This window comes from Dunckerocampus dactyliophorus, chromosome 15, assembly GCF_027744805.1.
Source record: "Dunckerocampus dactyliophorus isolate RoL2022-P2 chromosome 15, RoL_Ddac_1.1, whole genome shotgun sequence".
Taxonomy (NCBI): Eukaryota; Metazoa; Chordata; class Actinopteri; order Syngnathiformes; family Syngnathidae; genus Dunckerocampus; species Dunckerocampus dactyliophorus.
In genome coordinates, this window is record NC_072833.1 from 26361615 (window position 1) to 26377155 (window position 15541).

At 41.3% G+C, this 15541-nt stretch overlaps 3 protein-coding genes across 6 annotated transcripts; 1 reads left to right on the forward strand and 2 right to left on the reverse strand.

Moving 5' to 3' along the window:
* Positions 1-3428: 3428 nt before the first annotated feature.
* Positions 3429-5703, reverse strand: pex26 (peroxisomal biogenesis factor 26). Its single transcript, XM_054752900.1, has 5 exons — positions 5367-5703; positions 5150-5287; positions 4719-5029; positions 4523-4654; positions 3429-3758 (listed from the first exon to the last, which is right to left on the reverse strand). The coding sequence occupies exons 1-5, from the start codon at positions 5564-5566 to the stop codon at positions 3652-3654; spliced, it is 888 nt and encodes a 295-aa protein (XP_054608875.1). The 5' UTR covers positions 5567-5703; the 3' UTR covers positions 3429-3651.
* A 324-nt stretch (positions 5704-6027) lies between these two features.
* On the forward strand, positions 6028-7951 carry llph (LLP homolog, long-term synaptic facilitation factor). 2 transcript variants are annotated; one of them, XM_054753742.1, is made up of 3 exons: positions 6028-6134; positions 6397-6623; positions 6703-7942. In XM_054753742.1, exons 2-3 carry the CDS (start codon positions 6410-6412, stop codon positions 6864-6866), a joined length of 378 nt encoding a protein of 125 aa, XP_054609717.1. In that variant the 5' UTR covers positions 6028-6134; positions 6397-6409; the 3' UTR covers positions 6867-7942. The 2 variants fall into 2 exon arrangements, with proteins under 2 accessions (XP_054609717.1, XP_054609718.1); XM_054753743.1 differs by lacking the exon at positions 6028-6134 and adding an exon at positions 6139-6251 and having other exon boundaries at positions 6703-7951.
* Positions 6805-15300, reverse strand: hcls1 (hematopoietic cell-specific Lyn substrate 1). 3 transcript variants are annotated; one of them, XM_054753740.1, is made up of 15 exons: positions 15136-15295; positions 14644-14727; positions 14499-14572; positions 12809-12932; positions 12630-12740; positions 10780-10834; positions 10603-10713; positions 10411-10521; positions 10292-10347; positions 10152-10221; positions 9338-9486; positions 9177-9269; positions 8762-9011; positions 7436-7501; positions 6808-7332 (listed from the first exon to the last, which is right to left on the reverse strand). In XM_054753740.1, exons 2-15 carry the CDS (start codon positions 14725-14727, stop codon positions 7196-7198), a joined length of 1491 nt encoding a protein of 496 aa, XP_054609715.1. In that variant the 5' UTR covers positions 15136-15295; the 3' UTR covers positions 6808-7195. The 3 variants fall into 3 exon arrangements, with proteins under 3 accessions (XP_054609714.1, XP_054609716.1, XP_054609715.1); XM_054753739.1 differs by having other exon boundaries at positions 6805-7332; positions 10411-10713; positions 15136-15300; XM_054753741.1 differs by lacking the exons at positions 10152-10221; positions 10292-10347 and having other exon boundaries at positions 6805-7332; positions 15136-15299.
* Positions 15301-15541: the final 241 nt, after the last annotated feature.

Genomic DNA, 15541 nt, shown 5'->3' on the forward strand with positions numbered 1-15541 from the left:
CTTATCAGCGCCTGCTGGAATGCAAAAGGCACAGGTTGGCCTGGAGGCGCAATGCCGTTCATTCCTCCATAAAATGAGATTTGAATTGAAGGCGCGCCAGGCAAATTTATTGGCCGTGCGTTCCGATCGTGTTCAGATGAGTCGTCCCTCCCGACAAGTCGCAACCGGACGATGTTTGTTGTGCTTTGTAGAACAGCTTTGATAGCGTAGCATGTTTCCCAACGCAGGTAACGTAGCAAAGATGGCGCCCGGGACAGGACGTTGAGAAGACGGGTCATCAGTAAAGCCCTTTCCCACCAACCTGAGTGCTCTGGCTTCAAACGCCCGCCGCTCGTCCACAATATAATCCTCAACGTGATGATAAGCAGCACAGATAAGGTTAACAACAAGGGCGGGGCGCCTTATATGTCATGAATAGTATTATCGGGAGGGGGCCGGATTGAGCTCTACTCTTGCGAGAAAGCCTTTGGACCAGTTCTTCAAGGCTGGAGAGACACTAACGGCCTGCTCAGCATTTTTCTTCACCCTGACGTCAAATAACAACGAGAGCCGCCCAAAAGTCACTCAGCAGAGGTCCAAACCGAAACTGCCGCTCCACATTTAAACCTCTACAAAAGTCAGCAGATGTTTTACACTGTGAAGAATCTCGGGATCATGTGAGCAGAGCAAAAGTTACGGCTAAAATTCCCTTTCAAACCAAAAGGAATGCCATGAAAATGAACCTCGGCGAGGTCATCTACAGCAGCGTGAAAGGACTGTTGATAGCGCTAATCTAGCCCAATGAAAGGGAAAGTACAAAAACCTCCCGTCTCTGTTTGCCACCAACAAAAGCAGACTTCACCATGGTCACCAGGCGTGTGTTGAGAGAAAAACACAACCATTTCCGACTTGAAAGCTCATTATGTAACTGTAGGATAGCAGAAATTTGCCGGATAGCGAGGAGATGTGGTGCCTGTTTCACGGTGGGGAAAAAGCAGACGATGCATCAATTTGTTCCCTGTCATGTTCACTTGTCATTTATGTTACTCCGCACATGCACTTGGAACCCATCGTTGCTAATTAACCGTGATGCACAGCCGCGTAGCTAACGAGCATGGCTGCCTCCTTCCTGTGGAACTTATCTAATAGGTTCAGCCACCTGTCAATCACATCATTCAATCAAAAAGCCTCAAGACACAAAATACCATCAGCCCAAAACAAACTTATTTTCCCATGCCGTTACAACGCGGCTAAAAACATTATTGATGACGCTGGTGAAATGTCTGGAATGCTCCGTGGCGCTCGGCCGCAATAGCTAGGGGGGAGAGAGAGAGAGAGAGAGAGAGAGAGAGAGAGATAGGGAGAGGGAGAGAGAGAGAAAGAGAGAGACGGAGAGAGAGAGAGAGAAATCTCCAAAAGCCAAAAACTGTTCATTTTCTCCAGCGCGCGCTTGCCTAGTAACAAGCTAAACACGCATCAACACTGTCCGCGATGACAACGAGGCATCTGCCGCCTTACACGTGCACAGGCGGCCGGCGGCTATTGTGACTCCATTCATTTGTAGCGGCCATCAGAGCAGGATGCCGGGGGTTTCTGATTATTATTATTATTTTTTTTTCATTATTATTATTTTTTTATCAGACTGAAAAAAACATTATTTACTATCACTATTTTTTTCGTGAGGCATAAATTGCAACATATTCACATCATCTGTCTTGCACACGGTAAAATGCCACACGCATTCAAAATAATCACTAAAAATAATAATTAAAAAATACATATCATAAATAAAAAAATACATTTTATAGCACAAAAACAGAGATGTTACTCTTGAAATATTTAAACAATGATAAAACAATAATTCATATGCAAACATTATTCATTATTATTTAAAAAAATAATGTAATGATTTAGAATTTAATGTTATATAATAAAAAAATTTATATAAAATATTATATGAATATAATTTCACAAAATAAGATAACATTTAAAATATGTGTTAATTTATCAAAAATAATAATTAATTTCCAAACTTTATTATTCTTAAAATTATAATTTTATATTAATGTAACATTTATAACACTATATTAATAGCATAATTTAAATTTAATTAAATAATTCACATTCAAACAGTATCATTATTGAAAATATGATGCAGAATGTGCACATTGTAAAATGCCGCACTCTGCTTTTATCGAGACAATTACACTGCTGGTGGTATGGACGCTCAGACACGCTATTCTTGCTTCATAATACATTAACACGCCACATTTAAAAAAATGATTAAAAACTAATACACAATTTGTTTTGCAGTGGATAATAGCCCCAAAAACTCAACCCTAATATTACTATTAGTATGATAACAATACATGAATGTTGTGAAAATACAACTATCAATCAATTAATCAACATATTAAGGCTTTTCTCAGCAGATTATTGTTAAAGAAATGCGCCTTTGCAATGCAAAAAGGGTCCAATCCTATTGCTGCGATGTCATACTATACCTTTCTTAGACACCAGGGGGCATATGCGTATGTTTTCTATGATTATGTTTACAGTACTTTAGCACTTAAGGTGGACCAGGGCATCTGTCAGCATGTCATATGCATTACTAGCATAATAACTTCAAAAAAGTAAGCGCTCTGAAATTGCGACTAGATGCGAGTCATAACTCGACGGCGACACGACGCAGACGTGTGGCTTTTGAGAGATGGCGGGGAGGAGGGCGGTATCCCCCAGATGCGCTGCACAGGCGGCGGCGAGATGACTCAGCGCGAGGCCTGCTGCCGCCTGTGGCAGCGTGCAGACGTGTTCCATTCTGTCAGAAGCTCTGCAGCACATAGGAACCAATTCACACGCTCACCCCCTATAAGCCCCGCCCACCAACCACCTCCACGCTTGGCAAGGCGACTGGGAACGTCACAGACATGTGCCAAAAGGGGCTGCAGATATGGGAATTGCTTCCCTATGTCGCCCAAAAACTTCAAATAATGCAGATGTTTGCATCTTTTTGCACCAATGAGTAAGCATTGTTCATCATACAAGTCAGTAATGTCAGGAAAGTGAACACCATGGAAGGAATTCCCCCTCCCAAATCAATACTTGTGGTGAGCCTGCAACACCACCTAAAGGTCTCCAGCAAACATGACACTGCTGCTATATTTCATCTTGGAAAACATTTTTTTTTTTGCCGCTAACCTTTCCTCCATGGCCCGCCCTCCCTCCCTCCTCTCTGGAGCTTCAGCACACTGCGCCGTCTGGGAATGTCAAAAAGAAGACAACATCAGTGCGACATGTCCAATCAATCAAACGACAACCAACACAAGTGAGGGGGATAATTACCGGCGGGGTGAAGGCCACCTTGACGAGACAGTGAAGCGTTGTCTTTGTCTAAGTGTATCATTGTCAAGTGATGACTAATCGTTGCTTAACAACTCCAAGGCAATTTGGCCTAAAATGGGAGTCATGTGTTGTTTTTGAAATAAGACAAAACAAAAGTTGTCTATTTTTAAGAAGGGAAATGAGCTTGGAATTTTAATAAAAGCAGAAAAATGCCAAAATAAATTGATCAGATTAAACATATTGCATTAGAATTCTTCATTTCACGCTCCGTTCATAGTTTATGATGATTTACAGTATGTCTGTGTGTGCTGCCCTGATAAACACCACAAGTCAGTCTTTCAGAGCTCTCTGCTGGTAATACGGGCCCACCACGGCTTTCCACAGCTCTCTGAGCAGCTGATGAAGCTTGGAAATCCACATGAAGGATGACGGAAGAGCTGAAAACAATGGAATGTGTTTAACACTGGTGTCAAAAGAGACTTTTAGATGCAAAGTAGGCCTGTCAGAAATAGCGAGTTAACTAATTTATTTTGTTAATTACTAGTTACATTTTTTAGTATCTCCAACTCAAACGCGTCTGTAGTCCTCCTCGGAACTACACTTCCTCATTGTCACGACACGACCGTGAGGTGCATTCAGGGGCACTCCGAGCATCACAACAACGTCTCTATAATGCGTGTATGTGTGGTCGACATAAACAGAAATACATACACGTGGATATTCTTATCACTCACTTTGTAACTCTTCATGCGGAAGTACAATTTGCTGCATTTAAGTATGCTCGCAAATCCCAGAAAATACATCTACACTCAAAACAGTGAATGTAACTTAAAAAAATTACGCAGTGTCTTTGAAAGCACCCCCTCATGGCTCATAATAATGTGATTAAAGTGTGATACAAATGTTCTGCTACTACAAGTATGAAAGAAACTAGCGTTAGGTAAATAGATTTTCAGACATGTGTGTGGTATCTTTTAGCATGATTTTAATTTAATGTTTATTTGGAGCTGTTAATGCATACAAATCAATAAAATCGTGTGTCATTTATCCTTTTGTTCATAAAATACATTTTAAAAAATTTAAACATTTCACACATAGCTACAAATGGCGATTAATCGTGATTAATTAATTTGAAAACTGATTAATTTTATTACAAATTTTAATCATTTGACAGCTACTAGTAAAGAGCAAGGCATCCCACCTGGATCCAAGCGTAAAAACAACATGTAGCAAAGAAGAGCAGCCAAGAAGAGCTTATGGAATGAGACAGATCCAGACATCAATCTCCTGAAGGAAAGTCTCAACATAGCTTCCAGTTTATGGAAAAGGGAACCTGTGCAAAAGCCAGACAACCATCACTAGTGTCGCTCTTAAATGAAGATGAAGTCATTCCTCACCTTCTGTTGTGGAAGCATGACTACTGCTACAATCTGCATTGACAGCGGGCTCCTGTTCCTGACGCTCAGCTTCTTCTATCACGCCCAGTGCTGTCTGCTTTTGCTCTTCTGTGAACGTGATGCTTCCCACTTCACCAGCGACAAAATCTCTGGCCTGGTCCGTGCATGCTAGCGGCAAGAGGACATGCAGGAGGTACAGCTCGGCCACCGTGCCAAAGCCAGAGACACAGCGGTTGGACGGGCTGTGCAGCCATGCCCGTGTGGCCTCCCGCATCGCAGCTGGCTCCCCCACCTGGGAATAAAGAAGGATGCTGCCGAAAAGGATGAGAAACACATTATGACGTACAATGTATTGTCAAGACACTATGAATAGGACCTTTGTTTCTAAAAATAATCTTGACTCATGGACAAATTGCTCCACTTGTACTCACCACATTTGCATGAGTTTAACAGGTATTTCCTCCTGATTCTTATAATGTTGAAGAAGCCAGGAGAGGACACCACGCCACTGATTCAGCTCAGCAAGAGCTTGGATCCCCACGATGCAAAAGCCAGCCTTCATCTCGGCCCTACCGGGTAGACAAAATATTCAACTAATAATTGACAGGAGTGTGAGGAAAAAGCTGAAGTCAGACGTAAACATGTCACCTCACGTCCTCTTCTTCTCCTCCAGCATCTGCGACACTACCCAGGCCTCTGTCGCATCTTTGAAAGGCAGCCTGGAAGTCTTTAAGTAGCATCAGTTGTTCTGTAGCATTCTCCAACATGTTAAACATTTTTGTTAGAGGAGGAGAGAACGGTGGGTTGAAGACGGGCGCAAAATTGCCACTTGCAGAAGGGTTGCTCATGACTTTGTATAATATTACGATAACGCTTCATAAGAACTCTCACTGGTGCAATTACGTTTTAGTTTTCGCTTCGCATTACCATTGTTTACTTTGTTTGTGCATATTACCCCTAGCCTCCATGTTGTTTCAAAACTTCCGGGTTGTGACGACTAGCCAATCAAACATCGAGGTAGCCACATGAAAAACATCCAATCAGAGCTCGCAGTCCTCAGACGTCCAATGCAGCTCGTGTTAATTTTCGCCTTACTTGTTAAAGGTTGATAAATATACAAATTAAAAGGTTGTTAAATATACAATCTTCCACGCCTGGAAGTTTTATTTGTGCATATTGACCATAGAGCCTCGGCTCTGTTGATTTCCAAAACCTCCGGGTTGTGACGACTAGCAAATCAGGGGTCGAGGTAGCTACATGGAAAACATCGAATCAGCGATTGTAGTTCTTAGATGTCTAACATAGCCAATCACATCGCAGCTTCTTCAATGAGCGTCATCACTGCTGCTCTGCACTTGTAAACACGTGTCTCTTCTTCCTGCCCACGGAGCGATTACAGCACAAAAACCGTCCTGTGTAAGACACATTACAGTTTTATTTTGTTTGTTGTGTAAATATTATGATTTTGAGCACTTTTAATACACGGTGTAATAAGCTAACAACTAGCTGACTAGCTAAGCGCCTCCACTGCAGGTCTGCCCCGTTTAGCAAAGTATTGTTCTGTGATGCTTTCTGTACTTCAATCTTATAGTGATAAGTGTGATTGCACTGGTATTATAATCGAGAAATTAAGGTAAGTTTGCAATTTTTTTTACTTGTTTCTCTTCTTCCTTGACAGAACATCTCCAAAAATGGCCAAAAGCTTGCGGAGTAAATGGAAGAGGAAGATGCGAGCAGAAAAGAGGAAGAACAATGCCCCGAAGGAGTTAGCCCGGCTGAAACAAGCCCTGAGTCATGACAAGAAAGGTGATGCCATGATGAGCGACATGCAGGAGATCGCCACGGTGGTGCCAGCTGAAAAGATCAAGAAGGATGCTGACGTTGACATTACAGAAGCTGGTGATGGTGAGTGAGGCTTATCTTCATGCTTGCTTTGTGAACACACAAATTGTAATTGTTGTCTCCCCCCTGCCCCCCTTTCCAGAGGGGAAAATGGACTTGGACAGCAAGCGCAACAAGAAGACTCTCCTGAACGAACACGGACAGTATCCTGCATGGATGAACCAGCGACAGGCTAAGAAGCTGAAAAGCAAGCGAATGGCTAAGAAAGGCGGCCAGGGCAAGAAGAAGAAGGGCATTGCCTGGTGATAGAAAGGAGATGTTTGACAGATGTTTGCTCTGACCCCCCACTCCCCCATCCACGATGACTGTCACAATGGGGATGATATTGTTAATAATGATGTGAATGAGTTGATGTATGGACAGATGCAGGTAGTAGATGTAAACAGTCCAGTGGTTTGACAGTTCCAATGTTTTGAGAATTCTTCATTTCTACCCGCAAACAAGAGATGTATGCAAGACCATACAAAGTTCAGAATTGCATTAAACTCTCTAGAGCATAGATTTATTGAAATTTGTTGGCATACGAGCAACATAACCTTACAACTCAATGTGACCGGACACTGTCGTAGCGCAGCTCACTGCATCAGCTGAACGTACGCTGCTGGAAAGAGGCCGGTGCGTCCGTGGCAACTTCCCTTCCACCAGCCCTCATCGATCATCTCTATGTTGGTGATCACATCGTCTGGATTGAAGGAGATCTCGTCGATGTCCTCTGCGAAAAGTGAGCCGACAACGTCCTCCCAAGTGCACGCAAATTGAAATTTATTAAAAAAATAAATAAAAATAAACAAAAAGTGTCAAAAGTAACAGCGTACCTCCTTGATAGTCATAAAGTGCTTTTGCTTGGACGCCACCTGACAGGTCTTCGTAGTCGCCGGTAGCTGTAGGGATATTAAAAACAAAAAATAATGCAAGGGGTCAGCACAGGCAGCTAGGGGTGTCACGAGACGATGCACGAGATTGGATCTGGGAGAGCAAGAAAGTTACTTTTTTTAAAAGTACAATGAAAAAAAAAATGTTGCAGTCTACCAATTTAAGTTCTACTACGTTACACTCTTCTGCACTCTGTGTGTATGCCAGCGGCCCCGCCTCCACCCCGTGAGACAAAGACTGCATGACTGAGAAGAGGGCTCACTCCGCTCATGGCGTTGTTCTATGGAACAAACATTCCAAAGCGCTGAAAGCAATGCACAGAGTGAATCCTCTTCCTGCCTGTTTGGAGGCGGGAGACGAGGAAAAGAGACTCGCACGCACATGGTGATATATTGACTATCAAGTTTTTCAAAAATATATGCATTAAATCATTGCTGTTTTGTAAAGTATGCATACTGAAACACATTTTATGTATTTTTTTGCCCAAATGATGCAATATCAAGCATAAAATCTGGAGTCTATGTGCTCTATTGGATCTCTTCTCATGATTGCTTTTGGTTTCCCCCGCATTTTGGCATCAATTTGTAGTCCAGAGTGTGTTTTTCCATATTTCATCATATTTTTGTAATGGTAACGTTATAATCAAGTGTCATATTAAGGAATAAATCCAGTTTCCAGTAATATAGGGAATACAGTAAGTATGGCTTTAATAAAGAAATTATATAAAATCCATCATTTGTACAGTATACAACGGGGTGTCACAAGACACTGGGTTCACGAGACGATCCCCGACATTGGGTCTGCAAGATGAAATTTAGACATTACTTTTAAGTACAAAGAAAAAATGCAATCTACTAATTTCATTTCTACTATGGTACACTCTTCTGCACTTCTTCTGTGTGTGTATGCTAGTGGCCCCGCCGCCACCCATCGAGACAAAGAGACTGTATGACTGACAAAAGGGCTCACTGTGTTCATGCCGTAGTTCTATGGAACAAACACGCCAAAGAGCTGAAAGCAATGCACAGAGTGATCTCTCTTCCTGTCTGTTTGGAGGCGGGAGACGAGGAAAACAGACGCGCATGCACATGGCGATATACAGTATATCGAGGCTGGCAAATGTTCATTCTCATCTATTGTGTGATTATTTATTTAATATCGTCCCAGGCCTAACGCACACAAGACATTTTTGAACAAGAAATCTCGTCAACTTTTAATCTCGCGAGCTCTTGTGACACCCCTACAGGCAGAAGACTGTGTAGCCATACCCGGCCAAGCTGGTGGGGGTGCTGTGGCAACTTCCTCGTACTCCTCGCCTCCATCTTCTGCCGTCACTTCATCATATACGCCCATATCCTCCTCCTCCTCCACAGGGGGCGCTGGAGGGATCTCCTTGTACTCCTCACCTTCATCATACACACCAATATCCTCCTCCTCCACCATGGGGGGCGGCGGGTAATCCAGGAAACGGTCTGCGCGTGGAGGCAAGACTGGAGCCTCCTCCTCCTCGCATTTTGGCTGGAATATTTTCAACCATGAAATACTTTCAAAGGAAAGTATCTTTAGGTGTTTAAACGTGAGTTGGACGGCGCAATGGTGGCCCCTTGTGTTGGGAGTGTGCATTACAAGCAGTGTATACATACTGTATAGTAGCAGAAGGAACCAAAAATGGGACCTGCTTACCTGTGGTTTCGGTTCTTCTGGTATGTTCGGGTAGACCTGTGGTGGGGCTTCACACTCTGCTGCATGAAGATGTTCCTCTCTGCTCTTCTGCTCCTGCAGCAAACATTCAGACGGAAGGAATGACGTCGTCATAATCTCACAAGAGGTCTTTGTGGGGTCACCTGTTGTCTACGTTTGGCTTCCTCTTGCTCTCTCTTCTCTCGGTCCTTCCTCCTGCTTCTCTCTTCTTCTACTCTCTGCCTGTTCTCCTCATCGGAGGCCTTGGCCATGCTCTCGAAACGAGCCTTCAGCTTCCCCGCGCTGGCGGCGGCTGCACGGAAAACAATAACGGGGAAGATGGATGATTTTTAAATGTTGTTTGTATTGATTAGAGCTTCAGAAGGAGATAAAGAACTCACAGGCTTCTACTGGCTGGGCGAATCCATGTGGGACATTATTTTTTCCCATAATATTAAACGATTTTTCTCATTAGAATTGGACTTTTTTCTCGTAATTTATTCTTGTAAAAGTACAACTTTTCCGCAACCTATATTTCCAAAAATTAAAAAAAAGACTAGTTACTGAAGAACTAATGAGGAACTAATGGGTAGTGTTCAGGGTTAGGTAGGTACGTTCCTCATCAACTACTGTAATTTAGTGTACATTATTGTCAAGTGTTACCAGTTTTTCTTGACTTTTTCTCGGAATATTTTGACTTTATTCGTGTTATTCCATTTTTGCTATCGTGTTGATATTTGTTTGTTTTTTTGTTTTATACCTTTACAATGTGCCACGGCCAATAAAAAAACAGCTGCGGGCTTCAAAAGCCCCCCAGGCCACATTTTGGACACCCCTGGACTACACCGTGCACACATACGGTATGCACCTTAACCATAGAACTGAAGAGAGGAAGCAGCACAAAAACAAATAGAAACATGTCCTCCCACCGACCGAAACTGTATTGATTAGAGCTTGAGAAGGAGGTGAAGAACTCACAGGCTTCTACTGGCTGCATCTTCTCATAAACGGAGGCAGGAGAGTCCATGTCGGAGAAGCCGGATGCGCTCTTCAAATACAATATTTCATTCATGTCATCACAGAGCTCAGTGCTTCAGATGTCCTCCTTCTTTACCGACCTTATCCATGTGCTCTGACTGCACACCGTAACGACCTCCGAAACCTGTTGCGTAATCTAAACAAGTCCACAGCCATCAATGTGATGTCCTGAATTAGCGAGGCAAAACGCTCGCCCCACCTTTTTGGGACTGGTGCTTTTCCGTGCGGCCCAAATAGTCGTACCCCACGGCGGCTTTGTCCACTTTCTCTTTCTCCACGCCGTATTTGCCGCCAAAGCCTTTGGAATAATCTGGTTGGATACAAAGGAGAGGGAGAAAAGGTGAGCCGTGTGTCGAGCAGGAGCAGGAGTCGAGCAGCAGCGTGGACTCGCCTCTCTGAGACTGATGCTTCTCTGTCTGGCCTTTGTAGTCGTAGCCCAGCGCGGCTTTGTCCACCTTGTCCTTCTCCACCCCGTATTTGCCTCCAAAGCCTTTGGAGTAGTCTGGATACAAAACAAGTACACATGAGACACACGTACAAGTACAGTTTCCAGTTCTTTATCACTCACCTGTCTGTGACGTATGCTGCTGGACTTGTCCTTTATACTCAAAGCCCAGAGCAGACTGCAGAGACACATTTAGGAATTCATTTTACAGGCTGAACAAAATGTATCTAATAAGATTCCGCACAGGCTAAATAAATTACATTTGATGCATATTTAAATGCGTTTTGGGGGATATCACATGTTGCCAAATCTGGATCAGATCCAGATTCTACTCGGTTGGCAGCATCTCATGACACCATGGGTGTCCACATGTAGATATGCTATGATAATCTCAGTAAACGTTGTTTCCATATTATTGAGACTTCATTCCCATAATATTCTAACTTCTTCCCCAACCTCGTTTTCCATAACACCTATTTTCTTTAACATTTCAACTCTGTGCTACTAAAATGACATCATTTTTCTATATAATGTTCCGAGATTATTCGCGTAAAAATTTAGACTTTTTTGTCATTAAAAAACAACTTTTTCTCCTAATATTATTTACTTTATTCCCATAAAATGACAGATGTTTTTTTCTATTTCTGCTGGGGCTTTTTAAATTATCCAACAGTTTCAACTTTCTTTAATTATGACTTTATTCCCACATTCCCTTGATTCTCATAACACTGCAACTTTTTCCCCAAAGTAATTTTCCAAAAATTACAACTTTATTCATTCTTTTGTTTGTTTTTCATAATATTATTATATTACCGCTTCTCCTCATTAGGATCACGGGGGCATGCTGGAGCCTATCCCAGCTGATTTCGGGCGACAGGTGGGGTACACCCTGGACTGGTGTCCAGCCAATCACAGGGCCGATATAGACAAACAACCATTCACACTCACATTCACAATTTAGAGTCCCCAATGAAGCTAACATGCATGTTTTTGGAATGTGGGAGGAAACCGGAGTACCCGGAGAAAACCCACACACACACGGGGAGAACATGCAAACTCCACGCAGAAATGCCCAACGGAGAATCGAACCCAGGTCTTCCAGTCTGTTACTGTGTGGCCAACATGCTAACCACTAAACCACCGTGCGGCCCATATTCAGAGTTTATTCTCGTAAAATTGCAGCTTTTTTTCTCGTTAGAATACACCTTTTTTCTCGTAATATTTTGACTTTATTCTCGTAAAATTACAGCTGTTTTTTCCATTTCTGCTGTTGTTGTTTTCTTTCCAACTCTTTCACCTTTCTTCTCAACCTAATTTTCCAAACATTACAACTTTGTTTGTTTTGTTTGTTTCTCATAGTATTATGACTTTTAAAGAAAACAAGGTATTTTTCGTGAATGTTTCAACTCGGTGCTACTAAAATGACATTATTTTTCCTCATAATACGACGAGTCTATTCCTGTAAAATTGCCACATTTTTTTCATTAGAATTCAACGTATTTCTCGTTCAATTTTGACTTTGACTTTTTCCACAACCTATTTACCAAAAATTACAACCAATTATTATACAATTATTTGTTGTTTTGTTTGTGTCTCCTAATATTACAAATTAAAAAAAAACATTGTTTCTTTGATATTTAGTAACTTTAGTAACTTTCTGCTACTAAAATGATGTTATTATTCCTCGTAATGTAAGGTTTTTCTTCTAAAATTTCTCGTTTGATTGCAACTTTTTTCTCTTAATATTTTGACTTCATTCTTGTAAGATGATTGCTGAGTTTTCCATTTTTGACTGATTGTGTTGGTGTTTTTTTGTTTCATATTTTTAGAATGCGCCACGGGCCACTAAAAAAACAGCTGCGGGGTTCAAATGCCCCCCGGGCCGCACTTTGGACACCCCTGGACTACACCCTGCATACATAAACACCTCAACCATAAAAACAAAAACAAATCGAAACATAATGTCCTCCCACCTTGTCCACACGATCTTTCTCCACCCCAAATTTCCCTCCAAAGCCTCTGGCCGCATCTTTCTGGGAGCTGTGCCGCTCCACCTGAGCCACGTAGTCGTGTCCCATGGCCACCTGCACGCCCACACTCCTGTAAGCCACCCTATTTAATTGCAACAAGCGAGTCCATCCGTCCATCAAACCTTGTCCATGCGGTCCTTCTCCACGCCAAACCTCCCCCCGTAGCCGTAGGACGCTTTGGGGGTCTTCTCCTGATGCTTCACCTGCTCGTGCTCGGCGGCCACTGTGTGTCTCAGCTTTGCAACACTGCACAGTAAATGAAACACGCCAGCGTCGTCATGATGAGGCCATTTTGCATGAGCAGGGAGGGAGAGTGACTTTTTGGGCAGTGGAACAGAGAAGTATAAATAAACTTGTCTCACTGTCTTTATATTCAAGTCAGTTGTGGACTAATGTCCCTCCTCTAATGTCCTTTGAGCAGGAGAACTGAATGGACAGTACATATCAACTTGTCTTGCAGTCCTAAGGGTTCTGCTTTTTGGTGTTAATTTCATTCCTTGCCGGGTCTTCCTGTCCTTTCTCTGCCTTTTTGAGCAGTAAAGAGTAACATTTCTTTTCAATTGCCAGCTGTAGTGACGTCCATTTTAGCAAAGAACAAGACCACAGAGACCAATTTAATGTACAAATACAGCGCGCAGTCTATATACAGTGCCGCTTTTAGAGCAGGGGTTCTCAAATGGTCCCAACCCGGGACCCCCATTTTCAAAAGCTTGTTAAGTTGTGACACACTTTTATTGACATCATTTTTCATTTTTATTATTTTTGACACCTTTAAGTTGATTCAATAATTATTTTTTTACACTTTTATTTCAGCCATTTTTATTTTAATATTTTGTTGTTGTTTTTTTTTACAATTTTATGACATTTTATTTTTTTGATTATTTTTTACACTTTTAAGTATTTTTTATATTTATTTTTTGTACACATTTATTTAAATCATTTTTAGTATTTTTAAAATACTTTCATTTAAGTCATTTTTATTTTGAGTTTTTTTTAACTATTTTATTCCATCATTTTAATTTTGTATTTTTTTTACACTTTTAAGAGATTTTTATATTTATTTTTTACATTTTGAAAACATTTTTATTTGAGTCATTTTTTATTTTATAGTCATCTTTTTATATTTTTATTTAAGTCATTTTTATTTTATAGTCATTTTTTGCACTTTTATTTTTTTTTATTCATCTTTATTGAAGTCTTTTTTTATTTGTATCTATTTTGTATTTTCTTAACACAGTCATTTTTATTGATTTTATTTATTTCAAATTGTATCTAAGCCTTTTTGTAAATTATTTTTTAATTATATGTTACACTTTTATCTAAGTCATTTTATTTTTACATTAATTTATTCCTTCCTTTATGTATTTCATATTTTTATTTAAGTGAAACCAAGCAAAAATATTTGTTTTTTTTTTAATCACCTCATCCGTTGATCATTACATCCAAAGTGCATTTTAGAAAAATGTATGAAGGCGTTTATCAAGGACACGTGATACCTGCATGCATACCAAGAATGCATACATTCAACTGAAATATCAAAAAGACCAGAAAGTCAGATAACTGTGCAATAAACGTACAGCACACCAAGGAGGAAGACGACGAAAATACACCTGAAATTGATATTACATATTTTCGTTTTTGAGAAGCACTGTTTTAGAGTAACATCAAACACCAGCGTCCATATGAGGAGCGAGGTTGCTCTGTTCTCACTTCCTCTTCCTGTTGTTGCACCACGTCTTGTCATCATCTTGACCGCCATGCATGTCTGACAATCAAAAGAGCGGACAGGACGCCACCTAACGTACTTCTTACCTGATGTGCTCTTTGCGGCCAGAGCCTTCAATAGTCTTGGCCCCCCACCTCTGCTCGTGCTCCGACACATCATTCTGAAACAGGAAGAGGTTGCATCAACTCTAGGACTTCACACACACACGCACACACTGCATTGTAGGCATACCTCAAAGTCCGGGTCGGTCTCCCAGTCATCGCCTTCTGCAGCCACCTTCATGCTCACATTGTGGCCCACCGCTGACTTCCACATCTGCAGGAATCGCACACAAAAAATAGCATTATCACAGTGACCAATTCATGTTTCCGTTGTTGGAAAATGTGGTCAACCTTACAAGTTTCATTTCCCTAAAATGAGCAACACTATCGTTTAACAATTGAAAAAAACACATACAAAGAAAATTAAACAATGTACTTTACACTTGATACAAAATCATTCTGTCCCTTATTGCTATACTGTTGATATTATATTAGAATTCACGCCCGATTAGCTGGAGATGTTGTCATAAAGTGAATTCCTTTTAAAAGTTCCCTCTGCACATCTTTGTCAGTAACATCAGCACTTTCCATTCAATCATCAAATATCGCAGTACTTTTACATTGTGGGCACTCAAGTTTAAAGTTTAAAAAAATACTGTCAGGTAAGAGAATTTCACGTTACCTCTCAGTCGCTCTTTGCAATATATTTCTATATTTCCGTGTCGAGTCGACGTGACGCCACAAAAGCCGCGTGAACGAGCAAACCACAAGCGCGAACGCGCGGCGTCAACTAAAAAAATATCAGATATTTTAAAAGTATTTTGAAACAGCAATGCATTCAACGTTAAATTTAATAATGGGAGGAAATTGGGCTTGGAATGCTGCATTCATACTCGATCGGACATCAGAAACGTCCAAGTCAAGGAGGGCAACTGCAGTAAACGCATGCTAAGTAGTAACCATATTGTATTTTTGAGACTAGAATTACTGAAAAGCCATTCGTCAGCCAGGACGCTCGTGTACTTTGAAGCTGCTAAGAATGTTCTACAGCTGCTATACCGAACTGCAACGCCAGAGGTCAGAATCAA